Source organism: Vulpes lagopus, chromosome 3 (assembly GCF_018345385.1).
Source record: "Vulpes lagopus strain Blue_001 chromosome 3, ASM1834538v1, whole genome shotgun sequence".
Taxonomy (NCBI): domain Eukaryota; kingdom Metazoa; phylum Chordata; class Mammalia; order Carnivora; family Canidae; genus Vulpes; species Vulpes lagopus.
Genome location: NC_054826.1, coordinates 117,481,077 through 117,501,715, shown reverse-complemented (window position 1 = coordinate 117,501,715; position 20,639 = coordinate 117,481,077). Strand labels below are relative to the sequence as shown.

The 20,639-nt window shown below is 56.9% G+C and overlaps 2 protein-coding genes across 8 annotated transcripts in view; one reads left to right on the top strand and one right to left on the bottom strand.

The window, feature by feature from the left end:
- The first annotated feature begins 359 nt into the window (after positions 1-359).
- On the top strand, positions 360-12,615 carry NTAN1 (N-terminal asparagine amidase). Of its 2 annotated transcripts, XM_041749906.1 has the most exons (10): positions 360-543; positions 5,402-5,504; positions 5,581-5,646; positions 5,934-6,042; positions 7,457-7,530; positions 8,856-8,909; positions 9,562-9,615; positions 10,591-10,688; positions 11,785-11,898; positions 12,281-12,615. In XM_041749906.1, the coding sequence occupies exons 1-10, from the start codon at positions 463-465 to the stop codon at positions 12,458-12,460; spliced, it is 933 nt and encodes a 310-aa protein (XP_041605840.1). In that variant the 5' UTR covers positions 360-462; the 3' UTR covers positions 12,461-12,615. The 2 variants fall into 2 exon arrangements, with proteins under 2 accessions (XP_041605840.1, XP_041605841.1); XM_041749907.1 differs by lacking the exon at positions 5,402-5,504 and having other exon boundaries at positions 412-543.
- A 509-nt stretch (positions 12,616-13,124) lies between these two features.
- Positions 13,125-20,639, bottom strand: part of PDXDC1 (pyridoxal dependent decarboxylase domain containing 1) — a 52,723-nt gene continuing 45,208 nt past the window's right edge. For all 6 annotated transcript variants that reach the window (XM_041749901.1, XM_041749902.1, XM_041749900.1 and 3 more), the window contains 8 exons: positions 20,180-20,285; positions 18,622-18,793; positions 17,836-17,954; positions 17,421-17,542; positions 16,195-16,287; positions 16,014-16,110; positions 15,338-15,442; positions 13,125-14,873 (listed from right to left, as the gene is read on the bottom strand). In XM_041749901.1, the coding sequence (XP_041605835.1) occupies positions 14,614-14,873; positions 15,338-15,442; positions 16,014-16,110; positions 16,195-16,287; positions 17,421-17,542; positions 17,836-17,954; positions 18,622-18,793; positions 20,180-20,285 (1,074 nt within the window). In that variant the 3' untranslated portion in view covers positions 13,125-14,613. The remainder of the gene's footprint in view (positions 14,874-15,337; positions 15,443-16,013; positions 16,111-16,194; positions 16,288-17,420; positions 17,543-17,835; positions 17,955-18,621; positions 18,794-20,179; positions 20,286-20,639) is intronic.

Here is a 20,639-nt window from a genome sequence, read left to right as displayed (position 1 = left end):
GATGGAGTAGTAGAGCCGTGATGTTGACTGCAGGCCGTCGGACCCCAAAGCCCACAATCCGGCCAGGCTGGCTGGTCATTGAGCCCGAGCCCAGGCTCTCGCTGTCAGCCCAGCTCCGCGCCCTCCCGGGGCGCCCACGCTTTCGGGACTACATTTCCCAGGGCTCCCTGCGGGGGGGGGCGGGGGGACCTGGCCGCCGACCGCTCCCTCGCGCTTGGACTACATCTCCCACAGGGCCGCGCGGGCCCGCCCCCGGTTCCCTCGGCCGCCCCCCGCGCCGCGCCGCGCCGCGCCCCTCCCCCCGGTGGGACTCCACTTCCCGGCGGCGCCCGCGGGGGGCGGGGCGCGGCGCGGCGCGGCGGGGCGGCCCCGGCGGGGGCGGGGGCGGGGCGGGGGCCGCGGGCGGCCCGGGGCTGGGGAGGCCGCCGCCTCCCTGGGCCTGTCGGGGCGGCCGCCTCCGCGATGCCGCTGCTCGTCGAGGGGCGGCGGGTGCGGCTGCCGCAGTCGGCCGGGGACCTCGTGCGAGCCCACCCGCGGCTGGAGGTGAGCGGGGCCCGGGGCGGGGCGGGGCGGGGCGGGGCGGGGGGCTCGGAGGCCGCCGGGGGCCGCTGCCCGCGGGCCCACCCTGCTCGCCCCGCCGCCGCCGCCGCCGCCCCCCCCTCGAGGCGGAGCTCAAACTTGGCGGAGCGGCTCGGGGCGCCTGTGCCCCCCGGGACCCCCGAGGGCTCCGCCGCGGCCTCTGCGGGAGCGGGGCCGGCGGCCCAGAGAGGTTGGGCGGCCTGCCCGACGCCGCACAGCAGCGCGGCGCGCGGCCCGACCCCGGGCGGCCCCCCCTCCCCCCGCCGGGCCGGGCCCTGGAGGCCGAGCTGCCGGCGCCTTGGCCGGGGGAGTGGGGGGGGGCGGGGGGTCCGCGGGGAGCCGGGAGCCGGGAGCCGGGGGAGGCTGGTCCCGCGGCGCCCCCGCCCCCCACCCCTCCCCTCCCCCACCGCCCCCACCGCCCCCACCTCCCCCACCTCGCCCCCGCCCCCGCCCCCGGTATTTTTAGCGAGAGGAGCGGGCCCTGCTCCCGCAGCCGCGCGGGGGCCACGCCCTGACGGAAGGCTCGGGTCTCGTCCGTCCTCCTGCCTTTGTCCCGCGCTGCGGCCCCGGCCCCGGCCCCGGCCCGGCCCGGGCCCCGCCCCGCCCCGCAGGCGCCCCCACGAGGGGCCTCCCTCGAGCCGCAGCTCCGGGCAGGGGGCGCCTCGGGGTCCCCCGCGGCCGGGCCGGAGGGCGCGCGTCGTCGCCCGGGTCCCCCTGACCCCGCTGACCCGGGGCGCAGAGCGGGGCCTCCCGCAGGCGCGGCGTGTGCCCTCCGGGGCGGGCCCTGGGGACGCGGTGCGGGGCGCCGGGGGGTCTCGGCCTGCAGGAAACGGCCCCTGCGGGCGCGCTCCGAGGGCCGCGCCCCCACCCCCCACCCCCACCCCCCACCCCGCCACCCCCCACCCCCCACCCCGCCACCCCCCACCCCGCCACCCCCCACCCCCCACCCCGCCACCCCCCACCCCCCACCCCGCCACCCCCCACCCCGCCACCCGGCTCAGGCTCCGAGCCTCCGGCTCCGAGCGGGACCGGCCAGGGCGGGGACCCTTCAGCTGCCCAAAGAATTTACCTGACGCAGGTTTTTTATACCCCTGAAAATCTCTGTGCTAAAAAGTTAGGAAGATGGGCTTCGGCGGCAGCAGGCCCAGTGCGCAGGCAGGAGGCTGGGAGGCTGGGACGGGGCACCCCGGGAGGCTCGCTCGCAGCCGGCAGCCCAGGGAGGCGCAGGGCGCCAGGCCAGGCCAGGCCAGACCAGGATGGAGACCCTGGGGAGGGCGCACACCCAGGCTCCACGGGTTTCACTGGACCTTTCAGTGAATAAGCAGTGGGGCCCGATGAAAGTTTTCATTAGATTTGCTTTTTTTTTTTTTTTTTCAAGATTTTATTTATTCCTGAGAGACAACAGAGAGAGGCAGAGACATAGAGGGAGAAGCACACTCGATCCCAGGACCCCGGGATCACGCATTGAGCGAAAGGCGGATCTCAACCGCTGAGCCCCCAGGCGTCCCTGCTTAGTTTTAGCATGTCCCCTTTTTGTAAGCAGCAGCATATAAACGTCAAGAACACCACCGCAGCCCCTCTTCGCACCCGGGTAAATGCCTTTACAGAGGTTTCCCTCGGCGTATGAGTGACGTGCGTCCGAGAGTGAGAGCATACTGCGAGCTCTGTTCCGCGATGTGCCTTCTTCACGGGACGCTGTGGCCTCTGCGGCACCAGAAGCCTGTCCCTAGCCCTGCCCAGCACAGAGGGCACCAGTCCCAGTGACACGGGGGACCGTGCAGGCCTGCGGAAGCAGGTGCTCTTGCTCCACCCATTTTATGGATGGGCACTCTGAGGCTGGGGGCAGGAGTGTCCCGAGGTCCTGGGCCTGTGGGTGGTGCGGCCGTGGGTGGTGCAGCCCACATGGGGACCCTGGCCACCAGCCAGGAGAACCCAGCCCCTCGGTCCTACATATTAACTGTGTCAGGCACTCAGGGCACATGGCTCGTGGCCACTGCATGACAAGGCAGGTCTAGGTCACAGCCAGCACCACAGAATGTCCCTTGGGGCTCTGTCCTCGAGCCTTTGCTCTTTCCCAGTCACCAGGGCCCAGAAGCCGGTCCCGCAGCATCTTGCTAAGTGTGGGTCCAGAGAACTGCACCAGATGATGACCCGGAGCAGAACAGGCGTGTGGAAGCAGTGAGGCCGGCAGCCCTGGGGGGCGCCGCAGGGTCAGGGAAACAGCTGCCGTGGCGTCTGCATCCTTGCACGGGCTAAGGAGCCCACGGCATCTGGGAAAGAGGGCAGGAGCATCTGCAGGGACACTTGCAAATATCCAGCAGCAGGGGGAAGGACCCGTGGCCCTACTAAGCAGCTGGCCACGCGAGGGGTCCAGCTAACCCCTGCCCCGGGGCCCGATGATGTCTGGACCACCCGTGAGCCACTGACGGTTTTCACCTTTTTAAACCCCGGAGTGGGAAGTAGAAAATCAAAAGAGTAGCATTTCGCCATGTGTGAAATTACGTGAAATTAAGATTTCAGTGTCACCCATAAATAAAACCTTTTGGGGACACAGCACCATCCGTTTTGTTTACGTGTTGTCCCTGCTGCTTTCAGGCTACACAGCAGAGCCTAGTGGCTGCAACAAGAGACCGCACCCCAGCAGAGCCCAAAATAGTTCCTATCTGGCTCTTTTCAGAGAAAAGTTCGCAGAGCCCTGGCTTGGGCGAGCGACGCTTCTGGAAGAGGGATTGGGAGGCGAGAGACTGGTGCAGAGGGGGTTCTGCATGAACGGGGGGCCCCGAGAACGGCAGACGTTCAGGAGACCGGGCACCTCTATTTCAGGAAGGGGCGTGAGTTTCTAAAGTAGCTCTCGGTGTTTTTCCACGGAGGAGGAGGTTAGCTCAGCTTTTTTTTTCTCCATAAAGTGGAAAACCATAACGACACGTTCTTTTTCGCTCTGTGGCATCATCTCTTCTGATAATTTACGCTCCTGTCTGTCTGGGGAAACAGGAGCCCGGCTGGGGCGGCAGGGGTGGGGCGTCGTGAGTTCTGGTCTTGGGTATGCAGGTGGCAGTTCATGCTCACACGTGGCTTTGCTTCTGGGTGGTGACACTTTGCCTCTGCCCTCCTCGCCCCACCCCCACCCCCAAAAGAATAAAGCAGGTATGTGGTAAAGGAATTAGGGTCAAGGGAAAGCTGCATCCCCCTGTTCCTTATTTTGAATGAAGGCGAGAAGCAGATTGCACTGAAAGGCACTGGCGACATGCGGTGCTCTGAGTGTCAGACGGTGAAGCACACCGGTACCTCCTTGCCTGGTGCAGCCCCTGCCCGGCTGATTGACAGGCCAGTTCCTGTCCTTCTGGTTGGTTCTGTGGAGCTGCTGTCCCACTACTTGTTGCCTCGCTTCCGATTAATGAAAGTTTATGAAAAGAAACAGACCCTGTATAACTAATGAAGCTGATCACGATTGATTTTTTTTTACATCTGGTGCTTTATGACGTCAACAAGCACCAAGCTAAGCGAGCAGCAGTCAGGGGACAGGGAGCGGCCCATGGGGACCATAAAGCTCAGCTGCAGTCCAGACCCAACACACCTCCTCTGCCTTTGCGGTTTGGAGGAATTTGTTCTGGGGGGAACTTGCTTGTTGCAAGTTAGGAAAAAATGATACATCTTATGTATCCCTTACTGATATAAATTGTATCAATCTGATGTCTTTGAAAAAAAAAGTTTCCGTTTTCATTAAAAAGTTTAACCTGGGCAGCCCGGGTGGCTCAGCAGTTTAGCATCTGCCTTCAGCCCAGGGCCTGATCCTGGGAACCCGGGATTGAGTCCCATGTCGGGCTCCCTGCATGGAGCCTGCTTCTCCATCCGCCTCTCTGTCTCTCATGAATAAATAAATGAAATCTTAAAAAAAAAAAAAAAAAGTTTAACCACCTGAGTTTAATTATTATTGAAAAAAATTTTTTTCCTAGGCTTACTGCCTAAGATTTTCTTAAACTTGAGTTCCAGCCTCATTTCCCTCCTGTGACACGTTAGGTTCAGGCGCCCAGGCTAGTGATGCGGGACTTGCACGCACGATTCACGCTCCCCGGGACCCGCAGAGGCACTGATGCCAGGGCTAGAGGAGAGGAGCTTTGGACACCGACATTCACACAGCCTGCCTTCCGCGGATCCGGATCCGTCCCGGCTTTCTGAGCCTGTCCGTGGGGCCCCGTCAGGGAGCATTTGCAGAAAGCTCAGAGCCTGAGCCCTGCTGTGGGAAGGGCGTAGCTCTAGCTCTTTAGGTGGTTTTTTGTTTGTTTGGTTTTGGTTTTTTCCACTTTCGTATCTTTTCAGTTTGCATTTCCACCCATCTGCCCACGTAGCCTTCCGCCTCCCTGGCCACGCCACCCCCTCCCGAGCCGTGGTGTTCTGAGCAGTGCAGGGGAGCGCACAGGTTTTGGGGGGCATCCTCAGGGCGGTGCCCTGAAGTGGGGGGACCAGACAGGGGGCAGGGACGGGCCTAGCCTCTCCTCCACGAGGGCTGTGGCTTCGGAGCCCACTGGGGCACTCGCCCAGATGCCCCGATTCCCTTCCCTGTTGCAGAGCTGTGCAGGGAATGCCCCTTGCTCCCAGCAATACCATTTCATGGGTTCCATAAAGAATAGCATCTCATTGTACCCCTGCCTTGTCCCCCACCATAGTGCCTGCCATGCCCGTGCCTCAGCCCCCATCCCGTGCGCATACACGCCGGGCTCTGTGAGCACGTCTCTGGCCTAGGTGCCTGCTGGACCCCCGCCACCTCCCTGGGGACTCCATCCTCACTAATTTCCATCATTATTATTTTTTTTTAATTAAACAGGAAAGAGCCAGACTTCTCAGAGGTCAGTCTGTTCAACAAGTGGGACCCCAGGGCCTTCTGTATGTTCAGCAAAGAGAGCTTGCAGTGACCTCCCCAAAGGATGGTAGGTTAGGAAGCAGTGATTTGGGTGCTACCCCCCAAGGCTCCTGGATATTTTATTTTCTTTCTCTTTCAAACAGGCTCCATCTCCATTCTGGGTTCTGACGATGCCACCACTTGTCACATTGTGGTCCTAAGGCACACAGGTAGGTGCGAGCCATGAAGGAAACCGATCCTTAAAGCGGCCCCCGTGGGGGACAGTCAGGAGTCTGCACCTGAGTCCCCCAGTGTCCCGTGTGTGGCCTGACCCTGCTCCCCTCCTCTCTAGCCGCCTGGGTGTCCCCCCGGAGCCTGGGTCAGAAGGCTTGACGGGGCAGCACAGGAGTTTTGATCTCTTCTTCCGCATGAGGAGGTCTGAAGGGCCAGGAGTGGATGTGCCTGTGCGCTGCGTTCTCACTGGGAATGACCACAGTCATTCTGCCCTTTCCTGCAGGTAACGGGGCGACCTGCTTGACCCACTGTGATGGAACCGACACCAAAGCAGAGGTTCCCTTGATCATGAGCTCCATCAAATCCTTCTCCGACCACGCTCAGGGTGGAAGGTGAGCCCCACGCTAGTCTGTCTCGTGCCGTCGGAACCAAGCGCCGTTGGGGAGGAGGGGGTGGCCGTGGCCGCAGCGGTGGTGGCTGGTTCTGTGGGAGACCAACAGGCACAGTGCTGGCCCCGCGTCAGGGGTTGTGGGGCGGACACACGGGGTGTGACTTTGAACCTCACCTGCTTTTAGATGCTCCACCCAGAGGTGTTCGTTCATTTGTTCTTCCGGCAGCTCCTTGTCCCGGGGGGGGGCCTCCTCCCAGCCAGACCCTGTCACAGGCGCCCAGGCCACAGCCGCAGACAGAGTAGATGGAACCTGCCCCGGGTGCCCCTACTCTAAAGCCGGGGGCCTTGGGAAGTGCAGTAGACGGGGCCTGGACGGAAGGGCTGCTGGGCGGAGCTGGACACCAAGCCCGGGGCTCTCTGCCTGAGTGTCACTGATGTCACCAGGCTGGGCCAGCTTCAGGAGCGTGTGACCCGCACAGGCGACACCTGGGGAGTTTACTTTGCACCAGGTGTGCTCATTACCTGGGCGCAGGCCCTGCTGCCCGCCGCTGGGGACATGGTGGGCGGTGTTCCTGCTCTGTTCTGGGCCGAACATTGTGGCTCTGGGGGGTCCGCCGCAGGATGACTGGGTGAACGGACCTGTGGCCCCGTGGCGATCATGGCTTCTCTTGCCGGTCCACGTTTGTGGGGGCTGCTTGATCTGGTGCTTGTGCTGGTCACGTGGCCGATTCGGGGATCTTCCTGAGGTTTTGTCTACCATAGAAGGTGCTATCCCGGGCTGTCACAGGCTGCGGACAAGGGGGTTCATGGAGGAGGGCAGTGGGAACACGGGCTCCAGGAAGGGAGTTGGGGGTTCCCAGCCATGAGGCTTCCCAGGGCTGTGACTGTCCCCGGGGGGCGGGGGGGGGGTCGCCCCGAGGGAGTGGCAGGACTTCCCCAGCTTGCAGGTGCCGGCGCACCAGGGACGCCTGGCTTTAGGAACAGACCCCGTTTCCTCCTCGGGAACGGAGGTGAGGTGGAGGGGGACAGCGCAAGGGGCGGACCGCAGTCCCCGCCCGAAGGCCCCACGCCCCAATCCCCCTTGGGCTGAGCCATGTAAGAGCTTCTGGAAGCGCCCTGCGGTGGGTGGGTGACCGACGGGACATCCCGTGCTTCCAGAGCAGAGCGTGACCCCCGGCTCCCCTTGGCACTCAGGGCCCCTGGGCGGGGTCCCCAGAGGCTCACGCAGCCCTGGCAGCCTGCCCCGTTTCCCCCAGTGCCGCCCAGACGCGTCCTCCCTGCGCCACGGCTCGGACGAGGCCCGAAGGCGGCGCCGCCGTAGAGCGAGGCTTCACGAAGCGGAGCTGAAATCCAGGCAAACGCAGGGCCCGTGGCTGCTGTGCGGGCCTCTGACCACCGTCCCGTCTCTTTGCCAGGCTGGAGGTGCACCTCGTGGGAGGCTTCAGTGACGACAGGCAGTTGTCACAAAAACTTACTCACCAGCTTCTTAGTAAGTGCACTGCTTTTTCGACCCTGATAAAAATTTGCAGCCACCGTCGCTGGGATCAAAATCCCCGTATGTGCAAACGGTCAGAGGGGCCCGACCCGGCCTGGCCTCGTGCAGGGGCCCGGGGTGGGCGTGAGGGTGTCCGGGAAGCAGCGCTCGGTGGCCTGGGACAGTCAGCCCTCTGGGCGGTGTAAGGAGTGCCCGGGCATCTGCAGAAAGCTCGAGCCCTGCGGGGCCGTGCTTCCCCGCCTTAGAGCAGCCTGCAGGAAAAGGGACGGCTGCGGGAGCTGGCGGAGGGCATCTGTACCCCCAGGACAGTCGCAGGGACACTGGGGACAGCCTGTGGGCGGAGCAGGCCGCGTCTGACCCAGCAGCTCCCAGCTGGGAGTCTGAGAACATCATCTGCAGCTTCAGGGATTCATGGCCAAAGGTGGCAGGAGGAATATTCTGCACGTTAGGAAGGGCGCTAAAGTCCCTCAGCAAAGAAGCAGAGAAGTAGCCGGTTGGCAGGACTTGGGGATAGGGAGGGGTGTGGCTGGGGTGGGGCGTGTGTGTGCCGGTGCGCTGCCCAGGGACATGGGCTCTGCAGGGACATGGGCTCCCCAGGGACATGGGCTCAGAACGGACACGGGCTCTGCAGGGACACGGCTCCGCAGGGACACGGGCTCAGCAGGGATACGGGCTCCCCAGGGACATGGGCTCAGCAGGGACATGGCTCCCCAGGGACACGGGCTCCACATGGACACGGGCTCTGCAGGGACACGGGCTCAGCAGGGATTAGGCTCAGCAGGGACACAGCTCAGCACAGACGTGGGCTCAGCAGGGACACGGGCTCCTCAGGGGTACGGGTTCCTCAGGGATACGGGCTCCCCAGGGACACGGGCTCCCCAGGGACATGGGCTCAGCAGGGACACAGGCTCCTCAGGGATACAGGCTCAGCAGGGACATGGCTCCCCAGGGACACGGGCTCAGCAGGGATGCGCGTGCTCTTCACCGCCGCAGTCTTGGGCGTTAAAAACCCACATGCTTGGACCATTGAAGACCCAAATGCTTCTTACACTTGCGCGTGTTTTCCACATGTTTTTACAGTAATCAAGTTGTTTATGACTGATGATCATGGAAAAAGTTACTTAAACAGCTTGAGTCAGCTGCCCCCCTCGAAGCCCCAGAAGGGAGAGAAAAGGCCCCAGTCCGTTTCCTCTGGGCCTGAGGCCAGGGACAGGCCTGTCACTTGGCAGGCAGGGCGCCGTGGCGTCGGTCTGCGGGAACCTGGCCTCCGTGGACGGCTCGGCCACCTGCCCGCCGCTAATGAAAAATTCTCGTTGTAGGTGAATTTGACAGACAAGAGGAGGACATTCACCTAGTGACATTGTGTGTGACAGGTGAGCTCTGGCGTCTGTCCCCGAAGCTGGTGCCCTCACCCCTAAAGCAGGACCTTGCGTGAGGACCTCGGTGGCAGGAGATGAAGGCCAGCGCTGCTGACACGTGTCCCCCTTGTGCCCGCCCCTCCCTCACACCCAGAGCCGTGGCTGCTGGGGATTTTCAGAGGCCTCCTCGGCTCCTGGGAAGGAGGGAGGATGTGCCCCCCCGCGTGCCCCCCCCCCCCCCCCCAGCCAAGTGTGGTGGCCGCAGCGCTCTGCTGATATAAACCCGGCTGCTCTGGCACTTGGCAGGGACGCAGGGTCACAGGCCCTTACGTGTTCTGATTTTTCCCCCTTTTGCAGTGTGGGCTCCTTCTTGGCTTTAGTTATAGAACATGAGAGCAATTGTGGAACATGTTTTAGAAATTAGATCCTAGGGATCCCTGGGTGGCGCAGCGGTTTGGCGCCTGCCTTTGGCCCAGGGCGCGATCCTGGAGACCCGGGATCGAATCCCACATCAGGCTCCCGGTGCATGGAGCCTGCTTCTCCCTCTGCCTGTGTCTCTGCCTCTCTCTCTCTCTCTCTCTCTCTGTGACTATCATAAATAAATAAAAAATTAAAAAAAAAAAAAGAAATTAGATCCTAAAAATAATTTTTTCTTCTTTTTGGTCAGAATTAAACGACCGGGAAGAAAACGAAAACCACTTTCCAATAATTTATGGCATTGGTAAGTAGCACGTTTCTTTGAGGGTCGGAGGCCAGTCCCATGCTCACAGGGCAGGCTCGGGTTCCAGGCTGACCGGACCTAGTTGTGAACCCCCTTGTGGTCATTGTCCCCTCCTGGCTCCTCTGCGTGCCCCCCCCACCCCGGGGGGCCCCAGGAAACAGCCCGGCTTCTCTGACCTCTGTCTACAAAACAGAGGATGCCCACACCCTAAGACTGCGACGGGTAGCGGACATGAGGCAGAGCCAGCGGTGCTGGGCGACAGGGCTGCCCGTGGTCGGCACTCTCCTCCAGCCTGCTCCGGCGGGAGCGGCCTGTGCGTCACACGTCAGCTGCCCAGTAAGGTTTGGTTGAGAACAAAGCTCCCCCTAAAGGAAAGCATAAAGCTCTTCCAGCTCAAGAAAACCCAGAACCCTCTCCCGCGAGGCATCCCGAGGTTCAGAGTTGGGGGGACACTAGCTAAGTGTGCAGAGGACTGCCGCCCCGTCGCAGCTTACTGGCTGGTGTGCAGGTGATCGTGATTTCAGCCCCTAGAACTTTTGTTATTTCAGACATACGCAAAGGCACCAGCCTTGGCCACGATCCCAGGCCACCCTTCGGCCTGAGCCATCCAGAGCTCCTCTCCGTCACAGGGCTGAGCAGGGAGGCGTGCCACAGGCAGGCCTGGAGGGGTGGCAGGCGGGCTGCTCGGCACGGAGGGGCCACCCTGCGTTTGCAGCAGTCTGACGGGGTCTGGTGCGGGCCCCAGCTGTGTGCACGAAGGGCTTGGCTCCAGGGCTGCGGCTGCCCTTCCTCCACCGGGGGGGAAGCTAGACACCTCACGGTGGAACCTGAACCAGATGGCTCTCCTCCTTGTCTCTCTGTCTCTCTCGGGGGGAGACTCACCAAGTTCCATTGCACGTGGTAGTAGAGGTGTAAGACCGTGCAAACTTGCCATTCGTGTCTTTAGTCCAAGAAAACACTGTGTGCCCTCCACAGCGGTCAACATCAAGACTGCGGAGATTTACAGAGCGTCCTTCCCAGATCGGGGCCCAGAGGAGGAGCTGCGTGCCGCCCGAGCTTTAACAGGAGGACCAGTGAGTCATCTTTGTGTTGAAGGTTGAAGGGGAACAGAAGGGCATCACGCTCCAAAGCCTCCAGTTTTATAGACCTTAGAAAGGAACTGCGCGTCTCCTTAAAGCGCTCAAGTGGTCAGGGATCACCTGGCACACACGGGAAGGATTTTTAAGTTATAAGCTCATGTCCCCAGTTCTAGGCCTTGAGGGCGCAGAAGGAGGTAATGTGTGTCCCCACCATCCAATCCGAGGACAAGGAGCCCCCTTTACTTTGTGCACCTTTACCTAGAAGTTTCCCACGAGGAAAGGCGAGCTGGGCCGGGGGAAAGGCTGCCAACCTGGCAGCACACGCTCTCCCCCAAGTCCTGGGAGATCAAGCCGCTGGAGCAAAGGGAGAACTCCCAGAGCAGGCTCAGATCAGTTTTTAAAAGTCTGATTGCCCGGGATGCTTTTTAATACTAAGACCTTAATTTTGAAAGAAAAATAAAAACCTGAGAGTCCCAGGCCATTGAAACCAGGCCTTAAGGGATCCTGTCACTCGCGCTCCAGTAAGCGAGACTAGAAAGCGCCCCTGCAGGCCCCTGAAGAGCGCTGAGGAAATGTGGACGTTTTCCTTGGAAAATGTAAGAGCGCTAGTGCCCTTCACCAGTGGCACCGCAGCCTTGCCCCAGCTGACGTTCAGAGCCTCGTTTGGCCTCGGGAACCAACCCCGCACACTGCTGGTGAGGAACCGCCAGCGGCGGACCTGCTTCCAGGAGTGCGTTGCTCAGCACATGGGCGTGTCTACAAGTGTTTTTTGCTTGCTCTCGATTGATTGGCGCAGGCCGCAGGGTTGCTTGGAGCACAGATGACGAGGCAGGGTTTTCCGGAGCAGCTGCCGGCACAGTGCTGTCCCTCTGAGCCTCAGGTTTTCACCCAAAGGGGAAGAATGCTGTCTTCCGAGCGGACTGTCAGGACTGAAATACCGCACGTTACGCAGTGCGGTAGTGGCTTTAGTTACTAGGAGACATTTTCGAGCAGCTTTATTATTGGGACTACACTGGGGCTGGCATTGCCGGTGGGGTTTGAGCGGCTGAGAACATGCCTTAGCTTCTGCCCTTGAAATGTTCTCTTTTAGATGATTAGTATTTACGACGCAGAGACAGAACAGCTTCGTATAGGACCGTATTCCTGGATGCCATTTCCACACGTGGATTTCTGGCTGCAGCAAGATGATCAGCAAATACTAGAGGTGAGAATGGACAGGTTGGGTAAATCTTGTATCTCTGCACCCTGGTTTCTTCACTTGTAAGAGACAAATGTTTAGAGTGCAGCCGCTTTGCTTTTAGTGGGTAGTAATTTTTAGGATGCCATCCGCAGACCCTAAGTCTGGATCAGCGGAGAAGTCAGGTCCCAGCCAGGCATTCGCCTGGGTTGAAGGAATATGCAGACAGCTGCTTTTTTCTCATTAGTGCAGGACCCCTTATGTCTTAGATAATTCTATAAGTTATATATACTGTGTGATCTGAGAACATCCAGACCCATGTTTAAGAACATGGAGATACTTCGACAGCTCTGTCAGGAAAGGTAACAGCCAGGTTGTTCCTCTCATGCCCAGAATCTTGTCTTTCCAGAATCTTTCCACTTCACCTCTGGCTGAGCCGCCCCACTTTGTGCAACATATTAGATCTACCTTGATGTTTTTAAAAAAACACCCATCTCCAACCAGTGCACTGTTTCCTGGAAACAAAGCTCTGCTCTACAAGAAGAATGAAGGTGGCTTATGGGAAAAGATCTCTTGTCTAGGAAGCTGAACACGGGATCACCAAAGAAAGCAACTTGTTGGCCTGACAAAGACCACAGTGGGGGCTGCAAAGAATGTGCATCAGAATTTACATCCGCTGAGTCTTGGGTCTCCTTCCTTCCTGTCCTTCAAATGACTTTCAAAATAAAATCTTATTTTGGCAAAGGCATTTGTTTAGGTTTACTTTCTGCTTCGCTGAAGCTGACATCCAGCCTTTGCTCTTTGGTACTAAGGGCACTGGAGGAGCCGCCCGCCTCGTGATTCTACAAGCAGCCATTGCAGATACAATGGTAAGTATTTCTAATTCTGCTAAGTTAGAGGAAAAAGGGAAAAAATGATGTTCTTTAAACACAATAAACTGCACTAAAATTCTGTGAAGATTTACACATCTCACAGAGGGGTTTTTTGGTTCCAAAATGTTTTAGAAGCATCAATTCCAAAACTGATATTAGACTTCTAGATGAATGAAAGGTTCAGAGGGAAAAACAGAATAATCTCCTAGGAAACTACATTTAATGTGAGAATTACACAAAGCCACCAAGAAACCTGTTCTTTTTAGGTGTAAGGTCATTAAAATGCTCCAATTGTGATACATACAAGTTATACTTGTAGAGACCTTTATTTTTCTGGTCGCTATGCCTGATTAATTACCATGTACAAACTGAACTCACTGGTAACAATTTCAAGAACCTTTATTGAAACCAACATTCAAATAGTGTTTTAAGCGTGAAGGTCTGTTTCAGCAAAACCAATTTAACAATTCAAATATATATAAAAACATTTAAAAATTAATCTTGTTAAAGGTGATAATTTCCCCTTTCCCCATTTTATCTGCTATACTTCATTGCACCAAATAGGGAAGACTTGAATCATCTGCACCCAAAAAAAAAAAAAAAAATTACATTTCGACAAGTGCCAAATGTCAGAAATCACATCCAATCAGAGTCTAATTATAGGCTTAATATGGTGTAACTAAGGCTTCCAACACAACAGTCCACAAACCTAGTGTGAATCCCCACCATCCTGAGGGGTCCCGTAGCTTGACTTTGCTGGGCTAAAGGCACAGGGGCCGTTACCTAGGACAAATGAGGAGATGCAGTACTGCTGGAGAAGTAGAAACGGGCAGAATTAAGGGCTTACTTCCAGTTATTTCTGCAGTGGTCTGGCTTGACCAGCCTGAGTGAGATTAGTTTTCTGGTTCTGGTTTCTGAGTTGGGCCCAAAGGGGTGAGAAGCTCCCATGTGAAATGGGTCGAAGGTATACTTATCATAGAATCAAAACTTAACTGGGTGCTACACAGCATAGTTAACGTTAGGCTAAGAGTAGCATCTCTATCGGATTTTCAGATATTAAACATAGAAATGAGCACAGTCTGTACCCGTGTGCCAATTTAAAAGCTTTACCAATATTTAAAAATATACATATATATGGTCAAGAGTTTTACAGTTACTCAATAGATAGTCCTTTAGTTTGTTTACAAATAGTACAGAAAGGGAGAAATGGATTTGTGGCCGAGGGACGTCACAGCCAGAAGCGCTGCCCGGCTCACGGGCCCTCACTCTGCGTCCCGGGAGAGAGCGGCGGGGCTGGCCGGTATGGCGCCGGCTCTCTCCTTCACAATCCCATTGAATCCTTTCTCCTTCAAGCCAAATCCAAGCCTGCTGTACACTGCAACCTGACCGGACCGAACACCATGAAAACTGAGGGCAAAGACTGCTCTCACCCCTGGGCAGCAGAACAGCGGAGAGCCCAGAGAGTTCTAAAGACAACGGTCTTAACGAAAAGTTACATGGAACCTCGTATGTGGTCTTACAATGATGTTTAGAAAGGTCAGCGGAAGTGTTTCAAGTGGCAGGCACTTGAAAATCCAGGTGTTCTTCGTGAACCCGAGTGTTTATGGTGACCTGGGCGGGGGGAAAACGGTGTTAACTGCAGCTGGGTAGACAGACGTAGGAGTTGTTCTACATACCCACGGAAGGAGACAAGTCAGTTGCCCTTCTAAAAAGCCTGGCCTTCAGGCATGTATGTGTGCAAAAGTCCCAGGTAAGCACAAACACCAGGAACCTCTCTTGCATTCGCGTGTGGCACAGCTCACAATTCTCAGTCTAATGTCCTCTCCCCTGAAACAATACTCGGTATGGTCTCAAAGCAAAACACTGAATTTTATCTCAAGCTCTCCGCATCTTCTACCTGTGGACGGTCATCTTCTGGGCACTGCACCCTGCTCTGGGGGGCTCCCAGTGGCTCGGCTTCCTGCGGGCTGGGAGCCCCGGGAGGGGGCTCAGGGCTGGTGGTCTCCAGGGCATCTTGCTCTGGCCCACTGGACAGATGCTCCATCTTCTCTAAGTCTTCCACGTGGCTGACAGAACTGGTCTCGCTTAGAGCATCGGAGCCTCTTAGGGATCTCTTAAAAGGCTTCTGGCCTAGAGAAAGATCCACGGACACTGCTGAAAGTTCTCTGTGCGACAAGCAACTGCTTCATTTAACCACAAGTGCTTCCAGAAACCCCTGCGATCCCCAGCTCTGAAGCACCGAGGGGAGGAAGTGAGGAACAAGAACTGGCTGGCAGGACGTCAGCGCGGCTCCCGAGGCTGGGAACACCCAGACCACGATCGGGAAAAGCTCAGGCGAGTCAACACCAGGTCAAACAGATGCCAGCTCCCAAGACCCTAACTTCCCAACCCCGAGGTGCTACAGAGAGATTTCTCCAAGGCTAAAGCCCAAGGCAACTGACATGGTTAAAAGGACAGTTGGTCTTAAGAGAAACAGGACTTTGGATGCAGGTGACACCGAACAGGAAAAGCCTCCCAGGATGCAAAGGTCTGTGTTCCCAAGGGAACCACCAGATCTCTTCAGTGTCAAAATCAAACATGAAGATGAAATGTACCTGGAAGTCTCTGCTTCGTGCGAGTGCCTGAGGGCGTCTGAGGCGGGGTAACTCCCGTGCCTTGCACCTTGTAGACGTAGGTGTGTTCCGTGGACTCTAGGGAGCCTGCCGAGGAAAGAGAGGGGTGTGCAGGAGCCCCGGGCACAGGCCGCCCTGGGCTCGCCCAAACTGGAAGAGCCTTCGGCCGTCCAGACACACGCTGGGGAGGGGACAAGGGCACCTTGCGGCAGTACTCACGAGGCCCAGCCATGCTGGGGCGTCCACCCGTACCTCCCCGGGGATCCTGCGTCTATGTGAAAAGAGCCAACAGGGTGGCTCCAGCGTGCCTTGGGGCCCATGGCCAAGTGGGAAACGTCCTTGAGCAGCAAGGAACACAGACCTCTGCGCTGAAGGCTGAGGCCTGGCGCATTACAAATCCACCAGGGTCCCAGGCTGCGGTCCCAGGCTAGGCAGCCGCAGCTGCCGCTTCTAGGGAGCGGCCCCGAGGGAGGGAGCTTCCTCCAGTAGAAGAGGAAGGAGGAGCCGAGAGCGGACACCATCTTTCCCAGATGCCCCGGCTCTCATGGATTCCAGGGAGGGGGTCTGCTCCTGCACTACCGCGCCTCATTTCCACGGGGCCGTGTGAGCTCCCAGGCCCCCGGTCAGTGAGGCCCGGGGCGACGTCAGTCCGTCCTACCTGCTGTTAAGTTAAAAGTCCTTCCCTTCTGTGAAGCTTGTACTGGAGAAAACCAGTTCAGTACGGACCCCACGACGGGGATCTGCCGCAACACCCCCTGCAAAACACAACCATGGCTTGTGACCACACTGCCCACCGGGGCTCCGGGGCGCCAGCTGGGACCTGCTGCGCTCAGCCTCACCTCTTCCAGAAGCCGCTCCTCATTTGCCTTCTGCAGCTGAACCTGAGCTTCCTGAATCCCTTTCCGAACCACCTCTGTCATGTTTTCCAGGAGCTGTGTTAGGGCCAAGAAAGACAGTATTTTGTCCAAGGTTTTGCTTTTCTTAAGATTTTATTTTTATTTATCTAAAGAGAGAATGTGTACAAGAGAGGAGAGGAGCAGGAGAGGGAGGAAGGGAATCCCACGCCGACTTTGTGCTGAGCGCTGCACCCGAGGCGGGGCTCGAACTCACGACGACCCTGAGATCGTGACCTAGGTCGAAATCAAGAGTCAGACACCCAACTGACTGAGCCACCCGGGGGCCCAGTCGCCTAAGCTTCTTGCCTGAGACCTAGGACTATTACCACAGCACTGGTGACATTTTTCAAAAGTGTGTCAGTAAATGGAATTCCACACTTTTAAACATCAGGATACGAAGATAGGAAATCAAACAGAAGCGGGTAAGACACCTTGGGGCCTGGCCTCGTCTTCAGGGAAAGGAGGAGAGACTGCTCTCCCTGCGACCTGAATGTCTTCCCAACAGGTAATAGGTACACTACTCAACGTTCGTGGAAATGGAATTGGAAGTGAGAGTGAGTCTGGAAGAACCTTCAGGAAGCCCACCCGAGAATGAAGCCGGCTCCTTGGGCTCACAGCTAACTTCTCTTGCCCTCCCACCAGGACGGGGCTGCGTACACGCCTCGGTCTCCTCAGACCCGTCCAGCTTTGGTCCCTTTTCTCAGCTTCTGAGGGATTTCTAGTGACTCAAGTACCTGGTTTGCAGAACGACCCAGGAAAGCTTATGGCCTGGTCTCCACGCCAATGGGCAGAGGGAAGTTCTGCTGTCAGAAATACCTGCCTCACGCAGCCCCAGGACCAGCCACACTCAGGAAGTCACCCCTCGCCCTGTTAGGCAGAGGCAACTGCGTCTTTCCAAACGCTCAGCCCCCCTCCCCTTCTCCCCCATGGCACTGACTGCCTCACCGGCAACACGGGTCTCTGCCCACCCCATGCCCCGCCCCACACATGCCTGTGAGCCCACTGAGGGCAGGGTTCCTGGATTCCTGGCCCAAGGTTTAGTTCACAGGAAGCATTCACACACTTTTGGGGAGCAGATTCGTTCGGAGGGGAGCATCTTCCCTCAGAACCTCAGCTAGCTGCCCAGAGAAAACCCAGAAAGGAATGAGACACATATTACTCTTACACACCCGTGAGTTCTCCTCAATTTCTCGGGCTGTGACTGCAATGGTCTCCACTAGCTCAGAAATATCCACATCATCACTTGCCATGCCAACGTAAATACAGCTCTTCATGCTTTTATACTCCGGGCCTGTGGGAGGAAACCAGCAAGCGACTTGGTGGCCAAGTCCTCAGTCACGGGGCCACCCAGGACCCACTCTCCTATCCAACAGCACGACCATGCACAGTGGAGCCTCCCTCAGGAGGCAAGGAAAGCGTGCTAACTCGGGACACCCACAGAGGCTGTGGAAGGGGAAGGGAGATAGCTCATTCTAGAAAGAACTAAACCTGCATTTCTTCCGAGGACACAGAGCCCACTGTCCTTGAACCAGTTAGAAAATGGCCTTCTGAAGTTCATAGTTGACTTAGAAAAGTAGTAGTTACCCATTTTAAATGTAAGGTCAGATTCCAGCTCATTTAACTTTTTCAGGAGTCCAGCATGGATTTTTTCCCCTTCTGGATCTAATTTCAAACTGCTCTTGTCATCATTAGCATGTTCATACCTACAAACAATATCAAATGACAGTGTTTCAATGTAAAAGACTGAACGCCTCTTCAGACCCAGGCCTGCAGGTGGAGTATAAGGTCCTGGCGGTTTACCAGACTGTGAGACAAGTGGGCCAAGGAGCCACTCGGAGCATCTCAAGGTCAGACACTGTTAGGGACGTGGCAAGGAAGGCCCAAATCTCCAGTCCATGAAACTGGGAGAGGCCAGGTCTGGAAGCCTCAGCATTTATAACAGAAGTAGGAAGTCTCCCCCCCGTCCTGGAAGAAGATGGAAAACAGCCACAGGGATAATGGCGCACTGAACCACGGAGGGCAGAGGCCTGTGCTTGGCCGGCAAGCTGGTCCTCAGCCTTAGCGAGCTGTGACTCTCTGCACTCTGTGGTAGTAACCACCTGTCAGCCATGCACTTGAATGTGTACCCCCCTGACCCCCAGTCTCAGAAAGTACAGTGATAGCTATTTCACTAAGAGCAAGGGTGCCCACACACCACTGCGCTGTGCTTTCTTCTAGGTGCCCAAAACATCTTGCGGAATTTCCATTAGACACGCATACCGAGACCGTATGTATTCACCTTCCTCTTCCAAGCTGTTCTACGAAATGACCCAGCCGTGGTCTCTCTATGGCAGAGTGCAATGAACCCCAGCCGGGAGGCCAAACCCGTACCTGACGACCCCTATTCCAGGCCAGTTAGGGTCATCGACGTGCAAGAGACCTGCTGCAGCCGTCACCTCCTGCTTGAACTCCTCCCGCAGCTGCAGTGTGCAGGTCAGGACGGGCAGCTGGCTCTGGATGCAGGCTACAAGCTGATCCACATCCTCTCCCCGGGTGCCTAAAACTGAGCAAATCCCCAGAGTGTTAGAGAAATATGTAAGGAGTGGTGAAAAGCAAGAGGGCAGGCTCCCCTTCCACTGTCAGGGAGGTCAGCAGCTCCAGAGACATCTGATTAGTGGGAGCTGAGGTTTAAAAAAAAAAAAAAAAAAAACCCACCCACTAAGCCCATATGAAGAAGTCAGGTGTTAAAAACTGATACAGCCAGCTCCTGCAGGTGTAGACACAGTTCTCTATTACACAGAAGACAGAATTAGCCCCCTGACATAACACACGATGAAACACTAACAGAGAAATCAGATTCTTCTCACAGGAGTCTACTGAAGTTATACATGTTGCATCGCAGGCTAAAGACAATGAGGCAAGCACATGGCTCTCTGTCCACATTAATGGCATGGGGAGAGTGTGGGGGGGGGGCAGGAGGGCGCGCTGATGACAGCCCCCCAGGGCTGCAGGGACCCAACATCACTACCTCGCACCGGTGAGTCAAATGTGGCAAAGGATTGCACTAAGCCTCAGTACGCGCTGCCCAGGGGTGCCCTCAGCTTGCTTTGCCAGATTTACAGACTAAGCCTCTGGCCCGTTTAGCAGGTGCAGAAATTACTGGAAGATCGGGAGGCTACCAGTCATCTTCCTGACGGGCTTTCCTTTGCTGAACAAATGCCTGCATCAACCTATTCTGAGTTGAGGTCTTTGAGGATATTTCCAAAAGTATTAAAAATATCTTGTGGGGGAAAAAAACCTCAAACATCTTCTGAAAATCTTTAAATCATCTCAGAAAAAAAGCATAATCAGTTTTTAAATACATCTTGTCAGCTGATTTCTCAGTCTCACCCTGCTGAGGCCAGCGCTACGTAGGGCCCTCCACATACGTGACCTCGCATTGCCCTGCACAGCAGTGCATACAGATCTGCAGGTGCCTACAGGTGCCGCAGCTCGCGCTCGCTCTCGCTCCCACACGGTGCGCACCCAGGACGTGGTCGTAGAAGCCCATGGACTTGCAGCCCTGCTGCTTCCGAAAACATCTAAAATGGTGGCCCTCAACCTATGTGGGTTGGTTCAAACTGCCAGGGTAGCTTTAAACACTAAGGACACCCAGGCTCTGTGCCCTGGGGCCCTGCCGCTGGGAGTTTCAAAGCTCCACGAGTGATTCTCACGTGCAGTGTGGACGGAGCACCATGGAAGAGAAAACGAAGGGTCACAAGACCCCAAAACACAGGGAGACTCAAGTGGCTTCAAAAGTCTGAGAAGTTACTCTGGAGAGCTCATCTACCTAAATGCAGCCCACAGGCAAAGACAGAGAGCACAGCATCCCAAGGAAAAGCAAATCAAGCTTTCAGGGACTTCACTGTCGCTCCCACGAGTGAGGGCAGTCCACGGGGGTGGCCGTTACCTGCTGCTGTCATCAAAGGGCTGAAGCGAATGCACACACCCTCCACTTCCAGATCCATGACAGTGAGGCCGCTCGCAGGCACCAGCTGTTTGAGCTGCTCTCCCAGCTGCAGGGACAAGGGAGGAGTGAAGAGGTGCCCACGGGGAGGGCCTCACAAGTCCTCCCACCTCCCCTCACCCACTCAGCCCTAGGCCCAGGAGGCTCCTGTGAGCAAATGTCCCTGAGTCTCGATTCTCTTTGAATACTTATGGCCCCTTCTTTTTCAATGGACTAAGAGTTTTACACTTTTTGTTATTGAAAACTATAACTTCAGTGTAGAAAAATCTAGGAAATACAGGTAAACCAAAAAAATAAAATAAAAATTACCCACAACACACTACTGAGAAGCGCCCACTGTTGACGTGTGATAGGCCCATCCTGGGTCTCTGTATTTTCTATTGCCATAAAACGCGATACCCTC